General features: G+C 45.5%; 1 protein-coding gene across 3 annotated transcripts in view; it reads left to right on the forward strand.

Annotated features, from left to right (window-relative positions):
- TBC1D30 (TBC1 domain family member 30) overlaps positions 1-23,612 on the forward strand; it is a 117,982-nt gene that overhangs the window by 75,351 nt on the left and 19,019 nt on the right. For all 3 annotated transcript variants that reach the window (XM_078768039.1, XM_078768040.1, XM_078768041.1), the window contains one exon: positions 21,302-21,407. In XM_078768039.1, coding sequence (XP_078624165.1) covers positions 21,302-21,407 — 106 coding nt within the window. The remainder of the gene's footprint in view (positions 1-21,301; positions 21,408-23,612) is intronic.

Consider the following 23,612-nt stretch of genomic DNA (forward strand, 5'->3'; position numbering starts at 1 on the left):
AGCTGCCTCCTCCCCACTTCGTCTCCCTTCTATCTCATACCTCCACCCCCCCCCCCAACCTTTTTCTTTCCTCTGCCCCCCCTCAAACAACCCCTCACTGTGCCTCATCCCTTCACCTTCAAACCTTTCATCCTCCTCATCCTTCCCTTTCTTGGAACTCTTCTGCAATCGCTGACACACTAACAACTGCTCTCCCTACCTCCCCCTCTCATCCTTCATCTTACGCTACTCCTCCCCTCCCCTGTCCTGTACCCGATGCTCCCCCTCTCTCTTCATTAACGGTATGGACCTCAAACATCCGGGGCCTTCGCTCAAACCTGACTGATCTCTCCATACAGGTTGCTTCTGACAATCCAGACTTGATCTGCTTAACAGAGACTTTCCTCCTTCAAGATGTCTCTGATTCCTTAATATCTCTTCCTGGTTACTCCCTCCTCCGGTATGATAGACCTGAGCCTCGGCCTGGTGGTGGGGTGGCTATCTTTATCAAAAACTCTCTTCCTCGCTCTCCTTGCACTGCCCTCTCTCCTCCTCACCCCCAGGAGTACCTCTGGCTACGGCTTCCTCTCCGCTCCCACCTTTTGTTCATATGTGTTCTGTACCGTCCCCCAAACAGTGATGACTCCATCTACATTTCACTGTCTGACAACATGGACCAACTTCTATCGACTCATCCCAACTCTCTCTTCCTCATATGTGGTGACTTCAATTGACATCATGCCACCTGGTTGGGTGTGGGTTCCTCTCTCACCAGTCATGGCACCTCAGCAAAGGACTTCTGTGACTCACTGGGATTGACACAATCTGTCAATTTCCCGACCCGGATCTCAGCCAATGGAGTATCTTCTCTTCTAGACTTGGTTATGACTAACTTCCCTGCTAATGTCTGCTGCTCTTCTTCTGCTCCAATCGGTTCTTCTGATCATGTGCTTGTCAAAGTGGACATCTCTCTGGCCATTCTCAGAGAGCCTCCTCAGCGTCGACGAGTCTGGCATTTCACTCAGGCCGACTGGGACGGTCTTCAAGCAGCCATCAATCGTCTGGATTGGTCTCCCATCTCCACTGCCTCTGACATCAATTCTTCCTGGGAATTCTTCCAAAGCAAACTGATCTCTCTCATGCACAGATTTATCCCATCTCGCCTTCAGTTGTCTTACCCTTCCTCCCGTCCATGGTACACTGAATCTTGTGGTGAGGCAGTTGCCCTGAAACAACTTGCCTTTGCCTCTTGGAAGGCTAACCCAACTGAAGGAAATCTCAGTTCCTTCCACCAAGCTCGGAACAAGTGTGTGTCTACCCTCAGGAGTGCCAGGAAGCACTATCTCTCCTCACTCAAGAATGAACTCTCAAACCTGTCTCCTTCCTCCAAATCCTGGTGGCGTCTGGTCAAATCCGTTTCTGGTGTTTGTTCCCCCTCCATCCCCTCCCTTACCTCAAATGGCCACACAGTTGACATCGCACGTGACAAAGCCGAATGCCTCAACTCTGTGTTTGCCTCAAAATCCTTAGTCCCAAACCCATCTCTCTCTGTTCCCACCTTTTCCAGTCGAACCAAACTGCTCCTGGACTCTGTGACCTTCTCTCCTGACAAGGTGGAGGAGTTTTTGTCAAACCTCGACTCTGATTCTGCAACTGGACCAGATGGCATCAGCCCACGGGTCCTAAAATCCTGCTCTGCCGCTCTATCTCACCCTCTCTCTGTTCTTTTCACCCTATCTTTTGCTCAAGGTCATCTGCCAGCATCCTGGAAATCAGCAAACATTACCGCTTTACACAAAAAAGGTGCAAAAACAGATCCTTGCAACTACAGACCAATCAGCCTGCTCCCAATTATCAGCAAAGTCATGGAATCCATCATTGCTTCGGATATGAAATCTTTCCTCTTCTCCAATGGCTTGATCTCTGATCATCAATTTGGTTTCAGACCAGGTCACTCTACTCTGGACATGCTGCTTCTGCTGTCTCAACAATGGATGGAGGTCCTCAATGCCAAACAGGAAATCAGAGCTGTCTCCCTTGACATATCACGTGCCTTCGATACGGTCTAGCACCCAGCTCTGCTCACCAAACTCTCCTCCTATGGTATCCATGGAAATCTCCATGCATGGCTTGTGGACTTCCTCTCTGGTCGTAGTCAACGTGTGGCCCTGAATGGATTTCTCTCATCTCCCCTTCCCGTTCAGGCTGGAGTTCCCCAAGGCAGTGTGCTGGGCCCTGTGCTTTTTCTGGTCTTTATCAATGATCTCTCCGACTCTGGAAAATCCTCTGTATCTCTTTGCTGATGACTCCACTCTCTGCCGCTCCATTCCTCTTCCCTCAGATCGGCAGTCTGCAGCCTCCTCACTCTCTGAAGACCTGGACAAAATCACAGACTGGTCAAACATGTGGAACATGTCTTTCAATCCTGACAAATCTCACACTCTTACTATGTCTCTCCGAAAAGATCGACTGGACAACCCTCCCATCTACTTTCTCAACAATCCTCTCCAAGAAGTTCTGTCGCTCAAGCTTTTGGGTCTCACCATCTGCCATGATCTTTCTTGGGAAAACCACATTTCCAAGCTGGCCTCCAAAGCCAGTCGCCGACTGGGCATCCTCCGTCGTGCGAAGTCCTTCCTAGGCACACCTGAGCTCCTCACCACATACAAGGCTTTCATCCGCAGCTCAATGGAATACTGTTCTCCCCTATGGGCTGGTGCTCCTGCCTCACACCTGGCTCGGCTTCACGCTGTTGAATCCAAAGCTTTCAGAATCATTGGAATCTCTCGCGATGAAGCTATCTCTGAGGGCCTTTCACTCACTCACCGCAGGCAGGTAGGTGGTCTTTCTGTCTTCTACCGACTCCTCTCCGGCCTTGCTCCCCCAGCTCTCTCTGTGCTCTGTCCCCCAAATATTCCTACAGGTCGCACAAGATCTGCCAGCCACCCTCTGATGGTTAAACTGCCGAAATCTCGGCTCTCTGCTCACCTTCACTCTTTCATTCCTCTTTTCTCCCGCCTCTGGAACAAACTCCCACACTCACTTCAATCACACTCCTCCCTCCAGGTCTTCAAAACAGCTGTTCACCACCATCTCTTATCTTCCCCCATCCAAAACCTTGATCTTTTCTACCCCCACTAATTCACCCCAGATCCACCTTGTTTGAAATTCCAACTTCTTTCCTGGAAGTCTTGGCAGTGTCCATATGTTTTTATACCTCTCCCACCCCCCCCCCCCCCCCTTCCCATGCCTTCCCCCCAAAGCCCTCTCCCTCCCACAGTTCTCTCGATGTCTCCATGTCTCTCGGTCCCTGCTCTCAAATGTTGTGTTTGTGTCCTTCCCCCTCTCTCCCCATCTTGTCTACCGCTCCCGATGTTATTTGTTTTGTGTGTCTGTTTGTCTTTCTGTGTGATTAATGTTCGCTCTTTCACGAGCCTCGATCTTGTATACAACAAAAAAAAAAAAAAAAAAAAAAAAAAAAATTGGCAGTCAAAACCCTCTCAAATGGCAGTCAAAACACTCTCAAATGGCAGGCAAAACCCTCTCAAATGGCAGTCAAAACACTCTCAAATGGCAGTCAAAACCCTCTCAAATGGCAGTCAAAACCCTCTCAAATGGCAGTCAAAACCCTCTCAAATGGCAGTCAAAACCCTCTCAAATGGCACTCAAAACACTCTCAAATGGCACTCAAAACCCTCTCAAATGGCAGTCAAAACCCTCTCAAATGGCAGTCAAAACACTCTCAAATGGCAGTCAAAACCCTCTCAAATGGCACTCAAAACCCTCTCAAATGGCAGTCAAAACCCTCTCAAATGGCACTCAAAACACTCTCAAATGGCAGTCAAAACACTCTCAAATGGCAGTCAAAACCCTCTCAAATGGCAGTCAAAACCCTCTCAAATGGCAGTCAAAACCCTCTCAAATGGCAGTCAAAACCCTCTCAAATGGCAGTCAAAACCCTCTCAAATGGCAGTCAAAACCCTCTCAAATGGCACTCAAAACACTCTCAAATGGCACTCAAAACACTCAAATGGCAGTCAAAACGCTCTCAAATGGCAGTCAAAACCCTCTCAAATGGCACTCAAAACCCTCAAATGGCACTCAAAACCCTCAAATGGCACTCAAAACCTCAAATGGCAGTCAAAACACTCAAATGGCACTCAAAACCCTCAAATGGCAGTCAAAACACTCTCAAATGGCAGTCAAAACCCTCTCAAATGGCACTCAAAACACTCTCAAATGGCACTCAAAAAACTCAAATGGCAGTCAAAACGCTCTCAAATGGCACTCAAAACACTCTCAAATGGCAGTCAAAACACTCTCAAATGGCAGTCAAAACACTCAAATGGCACTCAAAACCCTCTCAAATGGCAGTCAAAACGCTCTCAAATGGCACTCAAAACACTCTCAAATGGCACTCAAAACACTACTCTCAAATGGCACTCAAAACACTCTCAAATGGCAGTCAAAACGCTCTCAAATGGCACTCAAAACAACTCAAATGGCACTCAAAACACTCTCAAATGGCAGTCAAAACACTCTCAAATGGCACTCAAAACACTCTCAAATGGCAGTCAAAACACTCTCAAATGGCAGTCAAAACACTCTCAAATGGCAGTCAAAACACTCAAATGGCACTCAAAACACTCTCAAATGGCACTCAAAACAACTCAAATGGCACTCAAAACACTCAAATGGCACTCAAAACGCTCTCAAATGGCACTCAAAACACTCTCAAATGGCAGTCAAACACTCTCAAATGGCAGTCAAAACACTCAAATGGCACTCAAAACACTCTCAAATGGCACTCAAAACACTCTCAAATGGCAGTCAAAACACTCTCAAATGGCACTCAAAACACTCTCAAATGGCACTCAAAACACTCAAATGGCAGTCAAAACGCTCTCAAATGGCACTCAAAACAACTCAAATGGCACTCAAAACACTCTCAAATGGCACTCAAAACACTCTCAAATGGCAGTCAAAACACTCTCAAATGGCACTCAAAACGCTCTCAAATGGCACTCAAAACACTCTCAAATGGCAGTAAAAACACTCAAATGGCCGTCAAAACGCTCTCAAATGGCACTCAAAACGCTCTCAAATGGCACTCAAAACACTCTCAAATGGCAGTAAAAACGCTCTCAAATGGCAGTAAAAACGCTCTCAAATGGCAGTAAAAACGCTCTCAAATGGCAGTAAAAACGCTCTCAAATGGCAGTAAAAACGCTCTCAAATGGCAGTCAAAACACTCTCAAATGGCAGTCAAAACACTCTCAAATGGCACTCAAAACACTCTCAAATGGCAGTCAAAACACTCTAAAATGGCAGTAAAAACGCTCTCAAATGGCAGTCAAAACGCTCTATGGCAGTCAAAACACTCTCAAATGGCAGTAAAACGCTCTCAAATGGCAGTCAAAACACTTTCAGATGGCAGTAAAAACCCTCTCAAATGGCAGTAAAAACGCTCTCAAATGGCAGTAAAAACGCTCTCAAATGGCAGTCAAAACACTCTCAAATGGCACTCAAAACGCTCTCAAATGGCAGTCAAAACGCTCTCAAATGGCAGTCAAAACACTCTCAAATGGCAGTCAAACACTCTCAAATGGCAGTCAAAACACTCTCAAATGGCAGTCAAAACCCTCTCAAATGGCACTCAAAACCCTCTCAAATGGCAGTCAAAACGCTCTCAAATGGCAGTCAAAACACTCTCAAATGGCATTCAAAACCCTCTCAAATGGCAGTCAAAACACTCTCAAATGGCAGTCAAAACACTCTCAAATGGCAGTCAAAACCCTCTCAAATGGCACTCAAAACCCTCTCAAATGGCAGTCAAAACGCTCTCAAATGGCAGTCAAAACGCTCTCAAATGGCAGTCAAAACCCTCTCAAATGGCAGTCAAAACACTCTCAAATGGCAGTCAAAACACTCTCAAATGGCAGTCAAAACGCTCTCAAATGGCAGTCAAAACACTCTCAAATGGCAGTCAAAACACTCTCAAATGGCAGTCAAAACACTCTCAAATGGCAGTCAAAACCCTCTCAAATGGCACTCAAAACCCTCTCAAATGGCAGTCAAAACCCTCTCAAATGGCACTCAAAACACTCTCAAATGGCATTCAAAACCCTCTCAAATGGCAGTCAAAACGCTCTCAAATGGCAGTCAAAACGCTCTCAAATGGCACTCAAAACACTCTCAAATGGCACTCAAAACACTCTCAAATGGCAGTCAAAACGCTCTCAAATGGCAGTCAAAACCCTCTCAAATGGCACTCAAAACACTCTCAAATGGCAGTCAAAACGCTCTCAAATGGCAGTCAAAACGCTCTCAAATGGCACTCAAAACGCTCTCAAATGGCAGTCAAAACGCTCTCAAATGGCAGTCAAAACCCTCTCAAATGGCAGTCAAAACGCTCTCAAATGGCAGTCAAAACGCTCTCAAATGGCAGTCAAAACACTCTCAAATGGCAGTCAAAACCCTCTCAAATGGCAGTCAAAACACTCTCAAATGGCAGTCAAAACCCTCTCAAATGGCAGTCAAAACACTCTCAAATGGCAGTCAAAACGCTCTCAAATGGCAGTCAAAACGCTCTCAAATGGCAGTCAAAACCCTCTCAAATGGCAGTCAAAACGCTCTCAAATGGCAGTCAAAACGCTCTCAAATGGCAGTCAAAACCCTCTCAAATGGCACTCAAAACCCTCTCAATTGGCAGTCAAAACCCTCTCAAATGGCACTCAAAACTCTCTCAAATGGCAGTCAAAACACTCTCAAATGGCACTCAAAACACTCTCAAATGGCAGTCAAAACCCTCTCAAATGGCAGTCAAAACACTCTCACTCTTTGCTCGCGAGATCTCGGAGACGGTGGGAGGGATTTTCGAAGCTCCACACGGTCTCCACGTTTTTTCGAAGTTAAGTCTGTTCACAATTGTATTTTGTCGAAACTGTATTTATCTTTCGGTGTGTGAAGTTATTGTGTGCAACTTTGGTTGTTTCTCGGTGTTTATCTTTCATAAATTGATCGTCTGTTTGCCGTGTCGTGTCTTGAGGCCTTGTACAGTGTGCACTGTACAACCTTGAGGCTTTGTTTTTCTCTCAGCGGTCCATCGTTTATGATCCAATAACTTTCGTTCTCTGTATTCCCAGGCTTTTCACCCATAGCCTACTTCCTTGTGTAAATCTCAACTCAAAAAAAAAAAAAAAAAACATTTCCTTCTCTGTTCTCATTCGTTTATTCATTCTTATTCGTTCGTTCGTTCTTCGACCACGTGTTTCTCCCCCATTTCCCCAGATAGTTTTTTCACTCATTAACCTTCAATGTTTACACTTTCCCCTCAAGTTATGTATTCCGTCATATTTTATAACACCTTTTTCTTCTTCTTCTTTAAAAGGCTGCTTTCGACTTGCTCACCAAATCAATTCATCCCAAAAAAAATATCCATCTCCTATAGTGCCTTTTTTCTACATTCCCTAAACTCTCCTGCACTCCATCCTCCATCCAGCGTCCTTAAACGTATTTTTAACTCGAAGGTCACAAGAAACTCATTTTGCAATAAATGTTCGTTTCCCATAAATCGTACACTTTCAAAAATCCAATCTCACCCCTCCCCTCCAAATCTTCCCCATAACCCCTCCCCTCTAAATCTTCCCCATCACCCCTCCCCTCCAAATCTTCCCCATCACCCATCCCTTTCAAATCTCCCCCCTTGCCCCCTCCCTCCTAAACTACCCCCTCACCCCTCCCCGCCAAGACGCCCCCTCGCCCCTCCCCTCCTAGACTCCTGCCTCACCCCTCCCCTCCAAATCTCCCCCATATCCCATCCCTTTCAAATCCCTCCCCTTGTCCCTTCCCTCCCAAACTCCCCCCTCACCCCTCCCCTTCAAATCTCCCCACCCTCATTGCTTCTCAATTTCCCCCCTCTCACTCCCCCTCCTCAAAGCGTCCTCCCCGCTTCTTCCCCCTTCAAACTCTCACCTCCATCTCCCCCAACCTTCTGCCTCGCTCTTCCCCCTCCTCAAATAACACCTCATTGTGGCTCACCCAATCACCATCAAACCTTTTGTCCGCCCCATCCTTCCCTTTCTCCGAGCTATTCTGAAATCTCTGACACACCTTCAACAGCTCTCCCTATCTCTTCCACCTCTTCCACATCTTACCCTACCCCTCCTCCCCCCTGTTCTGTATCTGATGCTCCCCCTTCCTCTTCATTAACGGTATGGACCTCAAACATCCGGGGCCTTCGTTCAAACTTAACTGATCTCTCCATACAGGTTGCTTCTGTCAAACCAGACGTGATCTGCTTAACAGAAACTTTCCTCCTTTATGATGTCTCTGATTCCATAGTATCTCTCCCGGGCTACTCCCTCCTCCGGTATGATAGACCTGAGCCTCGTCCTGGAGGCGGGGTTGCTATCTTTATCAAAAACTCTCTTCCTCACTCGCCCTGCACTGCACTCTCTCCACCTCACCCCCAGGAATACCTCTGGCTACGGCTTCCCCTTCGCTCCCACCTCTTGTTCATATGTGTGTTGTACCGTCCACCAAACAGTGATGACTCCATCTACATCTCGCTGTCTGATGATATGGACCAACTTCTATCTACTCATCCCAACTCTCTCTTACTCATATGTGGTGATTTCAACTGTCATCATGCCAGTTGGCTGGGTGTGGGTACCTCTCTCACCAGCCATGGCTCCTCAGCAAAGGACTTCTGTGACTCACTGGGACTGACACAATCTGTCAATTTCCCGACCTGGATCTCAGTCAACGGAACATCTTCTCTTCTGGACTTGGTTATGACTAACTTCCCTGAAAATGTCTGCTGCTCTTCTTCTGCTCCGATCGGATCATCTGATCATGTCCTTGTTAAAGTGGACATCTCTCTGACCATCCTCAGGGAGCCTGCTCAGCGTCGACGAGTCTGGCATTTCACTCAGGCCAACTGGCACGGTCTTCAAGCAGCCATCAATCATCTGGACTGGTCTCCCATCTCTACCACCTCTGACATCAACTCATCCTGGGAATTCTTCCAAAGTAAATTGCTCTCTCTCATGCACAGATTTATCCCATCTCGTCTTCAGTTGTCATACCCTTCCTCCCGTCCATGGTACACGGAATCTTGTGGTGAGGCTGTTGCCCAGAAACAACTTGCCTTCGTCTCCTGGAAAGCAAATCCAACGGAAGGAAATCTCATTTCCTTTCACAAAGCCCGAAACAAGTGTGTGTCCACCCTCAGGAGAGCCAGGAAACAATATCTCTCCGTTCTCAAGACCGAACTCTCTTATCTGTCTCCCTCTTCCAAATCCTGGTGGCGTCTGGTCAAATCCGTTTCTGGTGTTTGTTCCCCCTCCATCCCCTCCCTTACCTCAAACGGCTACACAGCTGACTCCGCACGTGAAAAAGCTGAATGCCTCAACTCTGTGTTTGCCTCTAAATCTTGTGTCCCAAACCCATCCCTCTCTGTACCCACCATACCCAGTCGTACCCTGCTGCTCCTGGACTCCGTGTCCTTTCCTCCTGACAAGGTGGAAAAGTTTCTGTCAACCCTCGACTCTGATTCTGCAACTGGACCCGACGGCATCAGCCCACGTGTCCTAAAATCCTGCTCTGCTGCTCTATCTCACCCTCTCTCTGTTCTCTTCACCCTCTCTTTTGCTCAAGGTCAACTGCCATCTGCTTGGAAATCAGCCAACATCACCGCTTTGCACAAAAAAGGTGCAAAAACAGATCCTAGCAACTACAGACCAATCAGCCTTCTCCCAATTATCAGCAAAGTCATGGAATCCATCATTGCTTCGGATATGAAATCTTTCCTCTTCTCCAATGGCTTGATCTCTGATCATCAATTTGGTTTCAGACCAGGTCACTCTACTCTGGACATGCTGCTTCTGCTGTCTCAACAATGGATGGAGGTCCTCAATGCCAAACAGGAAATTAGAGCTGTCTCCCTCGACATATCACGTGCCTTCGACACGGTCTGGCACCCCGCTCTGCTCACCAAACTCTCCTCCTTTGGTATCCATGGAAATCTCCACGCATGGCTGGCGGACTTCCTCTCTAGTCGTCGTCAACGTGTGGCCCTGAATGGGTTTCTCTCATCTCCTCTTCCTGTTCAGGCTGGAGTTCCCCAAGGCAGTGTTCTGGGCCCCGTGCTTTTTCTGGTCTTCATCAATGATCTCTCTGACTCTCTCGAAAATCCTCTCTATCTCTTTGCTGATGACTCCACTCTCTGCCGCTCCATTCCTCTTCCCTCAGATCGGCAGTCTGCTGCCTCCTCACTCTCTGAAGACCTGGACAAAATCACAGACTGGTCAAACAAGTGGAACATGTCTTTCAATCCTGACAAATCTCACACTCTTACTATGTCTCTCCGAAAAGATCGACTGGACAACCCTCCCATCTACTTTCTCAACAATCCTCTCCAAGAAGTTCTGTCGCTCAAGATTTTGGGTCTCACTATCTGCCATGATCTTTCTTGGGAAAACCGCATTTCCAAGCTGGCCTCCCAAGCCAGTCGCCGACTGGGCATCCTCCGTCGTGCGAAGTCCTTCCTCGGCACACCTGAGCTCCTCACCACATACAAGGCTTTCATCCGCAGCTCAATGGAATACTGTTCTCCCCTATGGGCCGGTGCTCCTGCCTCACACCTAGCTCGGCTTCACGCTGTTGAAACCAAAGCTTTCAGAATTATTGGAATCTCCCGCGATGAAGCTATCTATCTCTGAGGGCCTTTCACTCACTCACCGCAGGCAGGTAGGTGGTCTTTCTGTCTTCTACCGACTCCTCTCCGGCCTTGCACCCCCAGCTCTCTCTGTGCTCTGTCCCCCAAATATTCCTACAGGTCGCACAAGATCTGCCAGCAACCCTCTGATGGTTAAACTGCCGAAATCTCGGCTCTCTGCTCACCTTCACTCTTTCATTCCTCTTTTCTCCCGCCTCTGGAACAAACTCCCTCACTCCCTTCAATCCCACTCCTCCCTCCAGGTCTTTAAAACAGCTGTTCACCACCATCTCTTATCTTCCCCCATCCAAAACCTTGATCTTTTCTACCCCCGCTAATTCACCCCAGATCCACCTTGTTTGAAATTCCAACTTCTTTCCTGGAAGTCCTGGCAGTGTCCATATGTTTTATACCTCTCCCACCGCCCCCTTCCCATGCCCCCCCCCCCAAAGCCCTCGCCCTCTCTCAGATCTCTCGATGTCTCCATGTCTCTCGGTCCCTGCTCTCAAATGTTGTGTTTGTGTCCTTCCCCCTCTCTCCCCATCTTGTCTACCGCTCCCGATGTTATATGTTTTATGTGTCGGTTTGTCTTTCTGTGTGATTAATGTTCGCTCTTTCACGAGCCTCGATCTTGTATACAAAAAAAATAAAAATAAAAAAATAAAATAAAATGACAGTCAAAACACTCTCAAATGGCAGGCAAAACCCTCTCAAATGGCAGTCAAAACCCTCTCAAATGGCACTCGAAACACTCTCAAATGGCACTCAAAACCCTCTCAAATGGCACTCAAAACACTCAAATGGCACTCAAAACCCTCAAATGGCAGTCAAAACACTCTCAAATGGCACTCAAAACCCTCAAATGGCAGTCAAAACACTCTCAAATGGCAGTCAAAACCCTCTCAAATGGCACTCAAAACACTCTCAAATGGCACTCAAAACCCTCAAATGGCAGTCAAAACACTCTCAAATGGCACTCAAAACCCTCTCAAATGGCAGTCAAAACGCTCTCAAATGGCAGTCAAAACGCTCTCAAATGGCACTCAAAACACTCTCAAATGGCAGTCAAAACGCTGTCAAATGGCACTCAAAACACTCTCAAATGGCAGTCAAAACGCTCTCAAATGGCAGTCAAAACGCTCTCAAATGGCACTCAAAACACTCTCAAATGGCAGTCAAAACACTCTCAAATGGCAGTCAAAACACTCTCAAATGGCAGTCAAAACACTCTCAAATGGCAGTCAAAACCCTCTCAAATGGCACTCAAAACACTCTCAAATGGCACTCAAAACCCTCAAATGGCAGTCAAAACACCCTCAAATGGCAGTCAAAACACTCTCAAATGGCACTCAAAACCTTCTCAAATGGCAGTCAAAACGCTCTCAAATGGCACTCAAAACACTCTCAAATGGCAGTCAAAACGCTCTCAAATGGCAGTCAAAACACTCTCAAATGGCACTCAAAACCCTCTCAAATGGCAGTCAAAACGCTCTCAAATGGCACTCAAAACACTCTCAAATGGCACTCAAAACCCTCAAATGGCACTCAAAACGCTCTCAAATGGCAGTCAAAACACTCTCAAATGGCACTCAAAACCCTCTCAAATGGCAGTCAAAACGCTCTCAAATGGCACTCAAAACACTCTCAAATGGCAGTCAAAACGCTCTCAAATGGCAGTCAAAACGCTCTCAAATGGCAGTCAAAACGCTCTCAAATGGCAGTCAAAACGCTCTCAAATGGCACTCAAAACCCTCTCAAATGGCAGTCAAAACACTCTCAAATGGCACTCAAAACACTCTCAAATGGCAGTCAAAACACTCAAATGGCACTCAAAACCCTCTCAAATGGCAGTCAAAACACTCTCAAATGGCAGTCAAAACGCTCTCAAATGGCAGTCAAAACCCTCAAATGGCAGTCAAAACACTCTCAAATGGCAGTCAAAACCCTCTCAAATGGCACTCAAAACACTCTCAAATGGCACTCAAAACCCTCAAATGGCAGTCAAAACACTCTCAAATGGCAGTCAAAACCCTCTCAAATGGCACTCAAAACACTCTCAAATGGCACTCAAAACCCTCAAATGGCAGTCAAAACACTCTCAAATGGCACTCAAAACCCTCTCAAATGGCAGTCAAAACGCTCTCAAATGGCACTCAAAACACTCTCAAATGGCAGTCAAAACGCTCTCAAATGGCACTCAAAACACTCTCAAATGGCAGTCAAAACGCTCTCAAATGGCAGTCAAAACGCTCTCAAATGGCACTCAAAACACTCTCAAATGGCAGTCAAAACACTCTCAAATGGCAGTCAAAACACTCTCAAATGGCAGTCAAAACACTCTCAAATGGCAGTCAAAACGCTCTCAAATGGCAGTCAAAACACTCTCAAATGGCACTCAAAACCCTCTCAAATGGCAGTCAAAACATTCTCAAATGGCACTCAAAACCCTCAAATGGCACTCAAAACGCTCTCAAATGGCAGTCAAAACGCTCTCAAATGGCACTCAAAACACTCTCAAATGGCAGTCAAAACGCTCTCAAATGGCACTCAAAACGCTCTCAAATGGCACTCAAAACGCTCTCAAATGGCACTCAAAACGCTCTCAAATGGCACTCAAAACGCTCTCAAATGGCAGTCAAAACCCTCTCAAATGGCACTCAAAACCCTCTCAAATGGCAGTCAAAACGCTCTCAAATGGCAGTCAAAACGCTCTCAAATGGCACTCAAAACACTCAAAAATGGCAATCCAGTATGTTATTTATCTTTTACATATAATTTCATGGTACGAGGGGTCAAAAACAATTTCCCTTGACAATGATGCGAAACTAGACAGATGTTATTCCTTTTCACTAAAGTTTTCACCCAGTGCTACACACTTGTCACAGTCGTGAGTCAGGTTAATGGTGCTAAAGTAGCAGAAGTCGTGCTTTTTGACTCTAAAACTTTGACATTTAATTGGGAAAAACGTTTTGACTCTCCTTGACATGAGCAAGATGATTTGACCATAATAGGTTCACTTATTAAGGTTCTTAAAGTTCACTTCTTCTTCTTCTTCTCACTCGTGAGCTTGACAATGGCAGCTTGATGTTGGTTCATCCGGCTGTTGTTGCGCGTTAGCAAGCTATGAAGATAAACACACGACGGCGTGCAACCTGGCGCGGGCAATGCGAAACTTGTGTTGTGCTCGAAATCAGGCAATGATAGCAGGATTTGTTTTTTAACAGTACCGAAATGAGCAGTTTTGGGGTTTGGTAGATCTGGCAGTAACACGTCATGTGATGATCATGACGTATCTCTCTGAGGTCTGCACAATTCTGTGGAATTATGTGCATTAGTATTCTTCACCACGGTATAGTTCAACTCGATCAGTAAAAAGCAAAATAAATTGAAACTAGAACGCCACTCAGTGAGCGCATACTCCCGCCGTGGGTCAAGTTGGAATAGTACGATTTCACAAAAGTTTGAGGGAGTAGTTCAGTGACAACTCAACACAAGACAAGACAAGACAGACTCTGCACAGATATATATTTAGAATATATAGAAGATAATGTTTAAAAAAAACAAGGCAATTTCACTTACATTTTCGGATTCAGCGTTCAATTCTATATAAGTGAGTGTATTTTGAGGCATGTGTGACTTCAAATAAAATTGTAAGCCAGGAAAACGTTCGTTTCATTCCTTAGGGATACAACATGTAAAAGTGGCCCAAACGTCAAAACAAAACTCGCTCATTTAAAGTCGTACAAGCTAATGCGACCACTCATTCTTCTGGGAAGAATCTTTTGCACATGCTTGTCACACTTATAACTCACCTAAATCTTTATAAGTTCATCAAATACTGACACCGCGATTGGCATTCGCTGAGGTAAATGTTGATTGATATCTCTTCTGAGGTAAAAACAAAACAAAACAGTTTTAAAGCATTATACGTATCAAACGATACATTTTATGAAACGGGGAAACCTAATACACACTTTGGTGGTTTTAAAATGACAGAATATGTCTTTATTAGAGGAAAAAAAAAACCTTGAAGACGACGCTGCTAACAAAATACACCGCTCTAACGCATAACCACGAGTTTAAACTACATTTTTACAACAAATATGAAAACTATTTTCATATCACAATGTTAAATATAGAATATATAGAAGATAATGTTTAAAAAAATGAGCCCTATCTTCCAATGGTAAACAATCCTTCAAAAAATTCCTGGATCCAGAATAATATCCTGAGCTTCACCAAAAACTAAATCAATTCTTCCTTATCACAAGGGCAATCATCCCACCAACTTTCATCCAAATCCGTTTAGAACTTTTCCAGATATCTTGTTCACGAACACACACACGGACACGATCGAATGCTTTACTCACTGGCGGGAGTAATAAACCCAGGGGGTCACAAATGCAATTAAAGTTGATGTTGTGGCGGACACATGGGGCAATAATTCCGCGCACCAGAAGGTGGCGCGAGCGCCCAGGCGGGGACCGATGGCACATGCCCCGCCCTTCGACCGAGCGGCCACGCCCGAGGACTAGGCGTGGCCTCGGCACATATATGCGGGCTCTAAGCTCGAGCCCGCCCAGTGCTGCAGTTCGAGCTTTGACAATAAAGACTCTTTTGGTTTTAACAAACGCGTTGTGGCCTACCTCTTTGGCAAGCAAGTTGTGTGCGCAGCACCACACTTCACTGGCGGGGGTCCAACCGCCGGGGGGTGGCCTCGAGAGCTGCTGGCGGGGGTGCCGGGAGTCCGACCGCCGGGGGGCAGCCTCGACGCGGAGGCAGAGCCGCTGGCGGGGGGTGGTCCGGATCGAGGTGGGCCGGCTTGAGGCGGTCCACGGAAATGCGATCCGGGGCACCGCCGATGTCGACCGTGAAAAATTTGTCCCCGGTCTCCAACATGTGGAAGGGCCCGTAGTACGGGGGCCGTAGCGGTGCCCGGTGGGCGCGTGCCGGATGAACACGTACTTTGCCGTGCGAAGCTCCGGGGCGACGTGGGAAGGCGGGCAACCGTGGTGTGCCGTTGGCACCGGGGCGAACCTCCGGGCGGTCTCCTGAAGGGCAGAGCGCTGTTGTGCCGCGGACCAAGGAGCCGTGGAGTCGGGGTCACCAGTGAAGTGGTGTGCTGCGCACACAACTTGCTTGCCAAAGAGGTAGGCCACAACGCGTTTGATAAAACCAAGAGTCTTTATTATGAAAGCTCGAACTGCAGCACTGGGCGGGTTCGAGCTTAGAGCCCGCATATATGTGCTGAGGCCACGCCTCGTCCCCGGGTGTGGCCGATCGGTCGATAGGCGGGGCATGCATTCCAGTTCCCCGCCTGGACGTTCGCGCCACCTGCTGGTGCGCTGAATTCGTGTCCCTTGCTTGTGTCCGCCACACGCGCCCCCCCCCCCCCCCACCCCGACGGACACGATCGAATGCTTTACTCACTGGCGGGAGTAATAAACCCAGGGGGTCACAAATGCAATTAAAGTTGATGTTTTGATTAAAATAATAAAACGACTGGATGCATCTGTGATAGAATCATAGAGGGGCTGTTTAGCTTGATTTGATTGATATATGTCCTAGCAATAGAGCAGTCATTCTCATGCTCCAGGCTTTCCATCACTGTATTTTGGAATGCAGGCAGCACCCCCACGATCTTTTTATTTTATTAAAAGCTCCTCTGGTAGCAGATTTGAGCCCATGTGTTGACCACTCAGATAGATGGAAATAACATAAAGCACCTCACTCCCAGCATCCTGCTGCTGATTATGCCTTGCACAAATTTGGCCATCCTGCTCAATCGATAGGCCTACACACCATGATAAAACACATCAATGGGATAATGTTTTCCCCTCAACCCACGTGTGTGTGTGTGTGTGTGTGTGTAACATTATTAAAGCTGGCTATCTTATCTGTTGGCACTTGCTTGTGTGTTGCTTTTATGTTGCAGCCATATCTAAACTCAATATTTTATCTCATTTATTTCTAAAATCACAATTTCAAAAGACAAAAAGTCTCAATTTAATCCATTTTAAATTCAGGCTGTAACACAACAATATCTAAAAAAAACGTCAAGTGGTGGGAATACTTTCTGAAGGCACTATACATAGTTACGGCTATCGCATTGCTCAATTTGCCTGGTACAAATCCTGGTGAACAGCGTCAAAGCGGTCGCGGTGTCCTACTGATTCTGTTATACTGGGCCGGATCATGTGTCTATTCAACAGGATACTGTACGGAGTGGGCCAAACGAGTCGGTGAATACGCAACGCTGATTTGGTGCCATGCGCCTGATTTTGATTAAAGACAGAGCAGTGTCGCCAGGCACACAGCACGACCATGGTATGGGCACTAACAACCCATATCCAATCTGTCCTTTGACAGACGTGCACAATTGCAACCACGATCAGAACCACCCAAATTCACCCGGAGACCACGTGGTCTTATAATGTATTGAGGAACACGGAGGCATGAATGCAAGCGAAGTGAGCACAATCCGTTATCCCAGAGAAGTCATTTCCACAAGTCTATGTATACATATAGTGGACAAACAATTGGAAACACCAGGGTACACAGGCCGTACCACATATATGCAAATTATGGGGCCGGTACTGCGGTACACATGTGACCGCGTGAAATATGCAAATATCTTCCCGGTAGTCCTTTCATTGTGTATGTGTGTGTGTATATATATATATATATATATATATATATATATATATATATATATATATATATATATATATATATATATATATATATATATATATATATATATATATATATATATATATTGTTACTGATCGCGGTTTAGATGTTATGATGGGCCGAGCGGATGGTCCAACCGCGACCGTTACAGGATCCCTGACTCACCCGATTCACCCAGAACTTTGGCCGTATCGCACCGCAGCTGCCCAATCTGGGAAAAGACTAAAACGACGAAATGCAAAGAGGAAAAGGAATAAAACGAGAAGACGGACAGAAGAGTAATTGGATTTATTGTACACACACAAGCCAAAAAGGAGCAATCAAGTTTATTTACAACACATAAGACGCAGGTGACACAGTGCAAATACTAGCTTATACAGACTTAATTAACCCAGGGACAGAACAAACAAAACAAACTCACGTACACAAGAAGGGTGGAAAGGCAGGAGGTGGATGGCTGGAGGGAGAGGAAGGTCCAAGGGGGTCCTGCAGCACAACCGGCGCGTTTAGCAGCCGCCGTTCCTTCACGGCCCTGCTCCAAACCGCCGTTCAGGCCCCCAAGCTGCTGTTGTGGCTGCTGTGGACGTCGCGTGCTTTGCCAGGCCTTGTCCGACTCGTCTGGTCCAAACCCTCAACTCTTTCTTGGTCCACTCACTCTTTACCACCGACTCCTCACCGCAACCAACGCAACCACTGACCACCACCACCGACTCCTCACCGCAACCAACGCAACCAACTGACCACCGACTCCACTGACTGACTGACTCTGACTCTCTCCGCTTGCGCGCGCGCCTTTATAGCGCCTCCGGCGATCAAGCCGCCGGCCTTCAGGACACGCCCATCGGTGTGCTCACCTCGGCCCTGGTTGGTCATGCGACCCTCTGGCTCCGCCCTTGATGACGACGGGCGGGCACGCCTTTCTTCTCCGACCCGAGCGCTTGTTCAATGGTGGTTTTGGAGGGGAGGTAATTGGCAATCGAGGCTCGGCAATGACGAAAGGGGATGTAAAAGGAAATGGAGATTTTGGGGATGGGAATGAAAGGGGATCTATTCTTTTTCACTGGTGCAATGGAGTACTTCAATTAATGGGAGACACAGCCTTACCCTAAAACACAGAATAAGAGATAACTATCAAACAGGGGTATTCTATTATTTGGCTGACGTGTATGCTTGTGGACTAATTATGGGATGCCCTTTCACCTTTACACAGCTCCGGAGGCAGGGGGGCGCAGAATAAACAATAATAACAATTCACACAATAAAAAAATATACAGTTCTCATATCCGCAACAATATATATATATATATATATATATATATATATATATATATATATATATATATATATATATATGTGGGCTGTGGCTCCAGTTCGAATTTAAGAGCCAGCATGGCCACAAGAGCAGACTTCAGTGACTTAGAACAGGGTGTAATTGTTGGTGCACATTTGGCAGGCACTTCTGTGAGAAAGGCTGTTGAAATTGCTGGTGTGTTATGAGGAACTGTCTCAAAGCTGATGTCAACCTGGGAAAAAGGAAAGGTGTCATCATCGAAGGGAAACAGTGGGTGGCAGCGCATACTTGACAAGCATGATGCACAGGCATTGATCCAGACTGCGAGGTTAAACAGGAGAACAATGGCGTACGAACTGTGTGGGGAGTTCAACGTGGGTCATGAGCATCATGTATCGTCGAAAAGGATCAGAAGGGAACTTTACAGGGTGGGATACAATAGCTGGGTTGCTATGTACAAACCACTCATACCACTTGGCAATGCCAGTTTGCGGGTCCAGTGGTGCAAGGAGCATAAGTAATGGACTACCGAGCAGCGGAGGAATGTGATATGGTCTGATGAGTCATCCTTCACCATGTTCTCAAAAAATAGCCGAAAGGACATGTGCATGTGTGGCGACATCCCAGGGAGCTCTACAGCCCTGGGTGCTTGGTTCCAACAGTAAAAGGTTCTGCCAGTTCCATCATGGTGCGGGGCATGTTTTCCTGGCATGATATGTTCAATCATTCCAATATAAGGCAGCGTTGATGAAGCGTGCTGCATTAACATTTTGAGCAATCATCTACATCCCATGATGCAGCATTTCTTGGGAGGGGTGTCTTTCAGGAGGACATAACGCTCCAGCCCACACGGCACGTGTTGTCACCGGATGGTTAGAGGAGCATGAGGATGAAGTAACCTATCTTCCATGGCCCTTCAAATCGCCAGACCTCAATCCCATAGAGCATTTGTGGGACTATCTGTAGAGGTGCCTCAGACAGCGGTTTCCATCTCCATCAAACAGACGTGAATTGGAGAACTTCCTTGTGGAAGAATGGTGCCACATTCTTGCGGAAAAGCTCCAGACCTTGTTTAATCCACGCCACAGCAAATCTGTGTTTTGCAAGAAGACTACCGATGTTTGTGTGGTGTGCACTTACAAAGTTCTAGATTGTCTAAAGGTCTAAACTCTAAAGGGTACGTTCCAATAGTAGTTATAGTAGTTTCTATAGAAGTAGTCATAAACTATAGTCGCAGTAGTTTCTGCCCTTAACTGAGGTGTCAAAGGGATCTAATCTCTCAAGCATGTAAAAAGGGTCTAAAAAGGTCCAAGTGGTCTAAAGCTCTAAATGGTCAAGGATTCAATGTGTCTAATCTGTCTGAAGGGTGTAAGGGGTCTAAATGGTGTTAAGGTCTAAGGAGTGTAAAGGGACTTAAGGGGTGTAAAGGTCTAAAGGGTGAACCCGTGAAGGGATCTAACTAAAGGTGGCAAAAGGGTCTTAAAGTTAAAAGGGGTCGTATGGGTCCTTGTTTAAAGTCTGTGGTGTTTCAGTCCTGTCATTCTCTTGTCTATCTACTGAGGTGTGAATGAGGACCCATTAAGGCTTAGGTAATTGAGGAATCTGCTGCTTGTTCATTGACTTGGCAGTGTGTATTGGGTAGTGGGGCTTTCAATTAATTGAATTGCTTCTCCTTTTTGTTATCCTGCCCTGTGTTCTCTCATCGCTAGTGAATTCGAGTGGCTTGATCACTAGTTAAAGGAGCTATATATGTCCGTTATAGGACAGATTGGGTTCAGGCGATTACCACCCAGTATAAGACCGTGCCTGCGATTCTGGCGATTTCACTTGGATCGCTAATTAATGTGAAGTAATTACAGCAATGTACTGTACAGCACTGATTAGAGCATCGTATGATTGGTTTTGGTGTTTCCCCTGGAGCAAGGTATCATGGAAACCAGGTCCGTAATCCAGCTCGGACCACCAGAATCAGTTGGCCGGTGCGAAGGTTTTTACCCAATTTGTCGGATTCGGACAGGGCAACTGGGACAAGTTTGACCACTACAACATATACTCACTGCAGGCGGTGAAGACATATTTAGATAACTAATCTCATGGTGCAATTTTTAATTGTTTTTAATTAAGTGGGAAAAAAAAAAAAATTTTATTAAGTGCAATTTATTGTGATATGTGGTCGTATATCGAACATGCATGGGGCAAGGACATTAGGGGACGATAGATAAATCAACAAAGTACATCGGAGTTAAATCTGGCCTTACAGCATCCTGTGGAAAGTGCTCCGATGGGAGGACGAAACAGCCCGACCCACCTATTGCACTTCTACAATATAATGTCGTCGGTACAACTTTATTGAAGTACGTTCTTTCAAAAAAAATTCATAGTTTTGATTGTTGTTGTGGAAGATAATTATTTATTCACTCTGTCTACTCTCGTACATTTAGCTTTTTTACCGCCGCCACCGAAGGTACTATTTTTCTTTTCCACATTAAGCAAGATATAATATTTTGCTTTCCTACCACATCAAGCAAAAGGCAAGACAAGGGTATTTCTCCCTGTCTCAGCAATTACCTGTGCTCGTGTCAGCCATAACACACATCTATCACGTCTTGTATGTGCAGGCATGTTCAACGGTGTTCTACTGCTGATGAGTTCTACACAACTATGGGTCATCTCGCACAAGAAATGCTGGAACACCGACTGATAGAGTGCAAGGAGCTTGTGCAGGTCAAATTTTCTGCCCTTAACTTGCATGAGCATGCCGTTATCCTTTTAATTTGATAAGGAATTGTCAAGTGTTTCAATTTTCAATCCATATGATAGCTTCAAACATTTTTTTTGGCACGAGGTGCTTTAGGAGCAAAATGAAGCCTTTCTTGCATTTGGAATAATGGTTGCTTGTTGAATTTGGTTTCTCATTATGAGTTTGTTGCAAATCCTGTGCTTCCCTCATTTTGATGGGTTGGTGAGATTGAGTGCGCAGTGTAGGTGTTTAGGAAAGGAGAATCTTGTGTTGAGGATGAAGAAACAAGAGAGAAATGTTTTCCGATGTTTTGAGGTGTGATTCTCCTTTTTTGCACAAGTTATCTGGCTAAATCTAGAGGATAGAGGAAGGCTTATACCTGTTGTAGGGTTTGTTTCTACAATTAGTGCCCCCAATTTTTAATGGTACCTCAGAGTTTCTTACACCTCTAGGAGTACTAAACCACCATTTAGGTTTTTCCTTTTTTTTTTTTTTTTCTTCCTGCACTCCTAATTTCTGAAATTTCCGAGCTGTATCTCCGTCTGGGACTTTCGGAATTAAATTTTAAATCAATATGAATATAAATTTTGCGGGGTTTTCATTTCTTGACCTTGACCTAATTTTAGGGTCATGACCTAATTATAGACATGTTAATATTTTTCACCATAACTTGACTAAGGTTTGTCCTATCGGAACAAAAATGCCCTCAGAAGTTAGCCTTGAGCAAGATGATTTACATCATACCCCTCCAGGTTAAAGGTCAAGGTCAAATGGCGGTCTGAAAAATAAGGCTTTTTTTCAAATGTGGAATCTCAAAGAACGGTTGGCCTTCCAAGATTTTCTTGCATCATAATGGTGCACCTGCATTGAAGTTGTGCACCTGATATTTCATTAGTTTTTTTAACCTACTCTTTTGGATTGTGACCTAATTAACAAAAAACACCATTTTGATCATAACTTGAATAATATTCCTCTGATTTTTCGTGATGTTGAGTTATATGCATAGATTGTAGATGAGGACACATTTTCTTCATTTCCAATTTATCCCGAAATGTTGAAGGGTCAAGGTCATATGGTGGTCCAAAAACAATATGGCCATCATTGGATCGCGGGTCAAGGGTAAGTCACATGCGATCACTTTGTGATCACAGATACAGTGCCTATAGAAAGCCAACGCCTCCTTTCAAAATTTTCACCTTTTGTTGCCTTGTATCCTGGAATTAAAATACATTAAATCGGACTCTGTCCACCTTTATTTACACATTTTAACCCACAACTTCCAAGTGAAAAACAAATTCTATAAATTTCAGAAAATTAATTAAAAATACAAAACTTGAATTAAAAATATTTAAAAACTCACTCAAAATATTTATGAAACTCATTACTCAAAAAATCCATCCTGAGTCCCGTTTGAGGTATGCAAAAAAAAAACACTCCGGAGATTCTGAAGCCATGTGGCAAAAACTTTTGTGGTCTGACGAAACCAAGATGGAACTTTTTGGCCTGAATGTAAAACGTTATGTTTGGCGCAAACCTAACAGCACATCACCCAAAGAACACCATCCCTACTGTGAAGCATGGTGGTGTCGGCATCATGTTATGGGGATGTTTCTCATCAGCAGGGACTGGGGCACTTGTCAGGATAGAAGGGAAAATGGATGGAGCAAAATTCAGAAAAATCCTAATGAAAAACCTGCTGCCATCTGCAAGAAAACTTAAATTGGGACGGAAGTTCACCTTTCATCATGACAATCTCCCGAAGCACACAGCCAAAGCTACACCGGAGTAGCTAAGGAACAAAAGGATGAATGTCCTTGAGTGGCCCAGTCAGAGCCCCAACCTAAATTCAATCGAAAATCTGAGGCATGACTTGAAGATTGCTGTCCATCAACACTCCCCACGCAACTTGACTGAGCTTGAACAGTTTTGTCCAGAAGAATGGGCAAATGTTGCACAATCAAGGTGTGCAAAGTTGGTAGAGACCTATCCTAACAGCCTCACTGCTGTAATTGCTGTCAAACGTGCTGCCACCAAGTATTAACTCCGGTGGGGTGGACACTTATCCAACCAAGATATTTTAGTTTTGTATTTTTAATTAATTTTCTGAAATTTGTAGATTTTGTTTTTCACTTGAAAGTTGTGGGTTACGATGTGTAAATAAAGGTGGAAAAAGTCTGATGTAATGCATT

Source organism: Myxine glutinosa, chromosome 1 (genome assembly GCF_964187855.1).
Source record: "Myxine glutinosa chromosome 1, kmMyxGlut1.1, whole genome shotgun sequence".
Lineage (NCBI taxonomy): Eukaryota > Metazoa > Chordata > Myxini > Myxiniformes > Myxinidae > Myxine > Myxine glutinosa.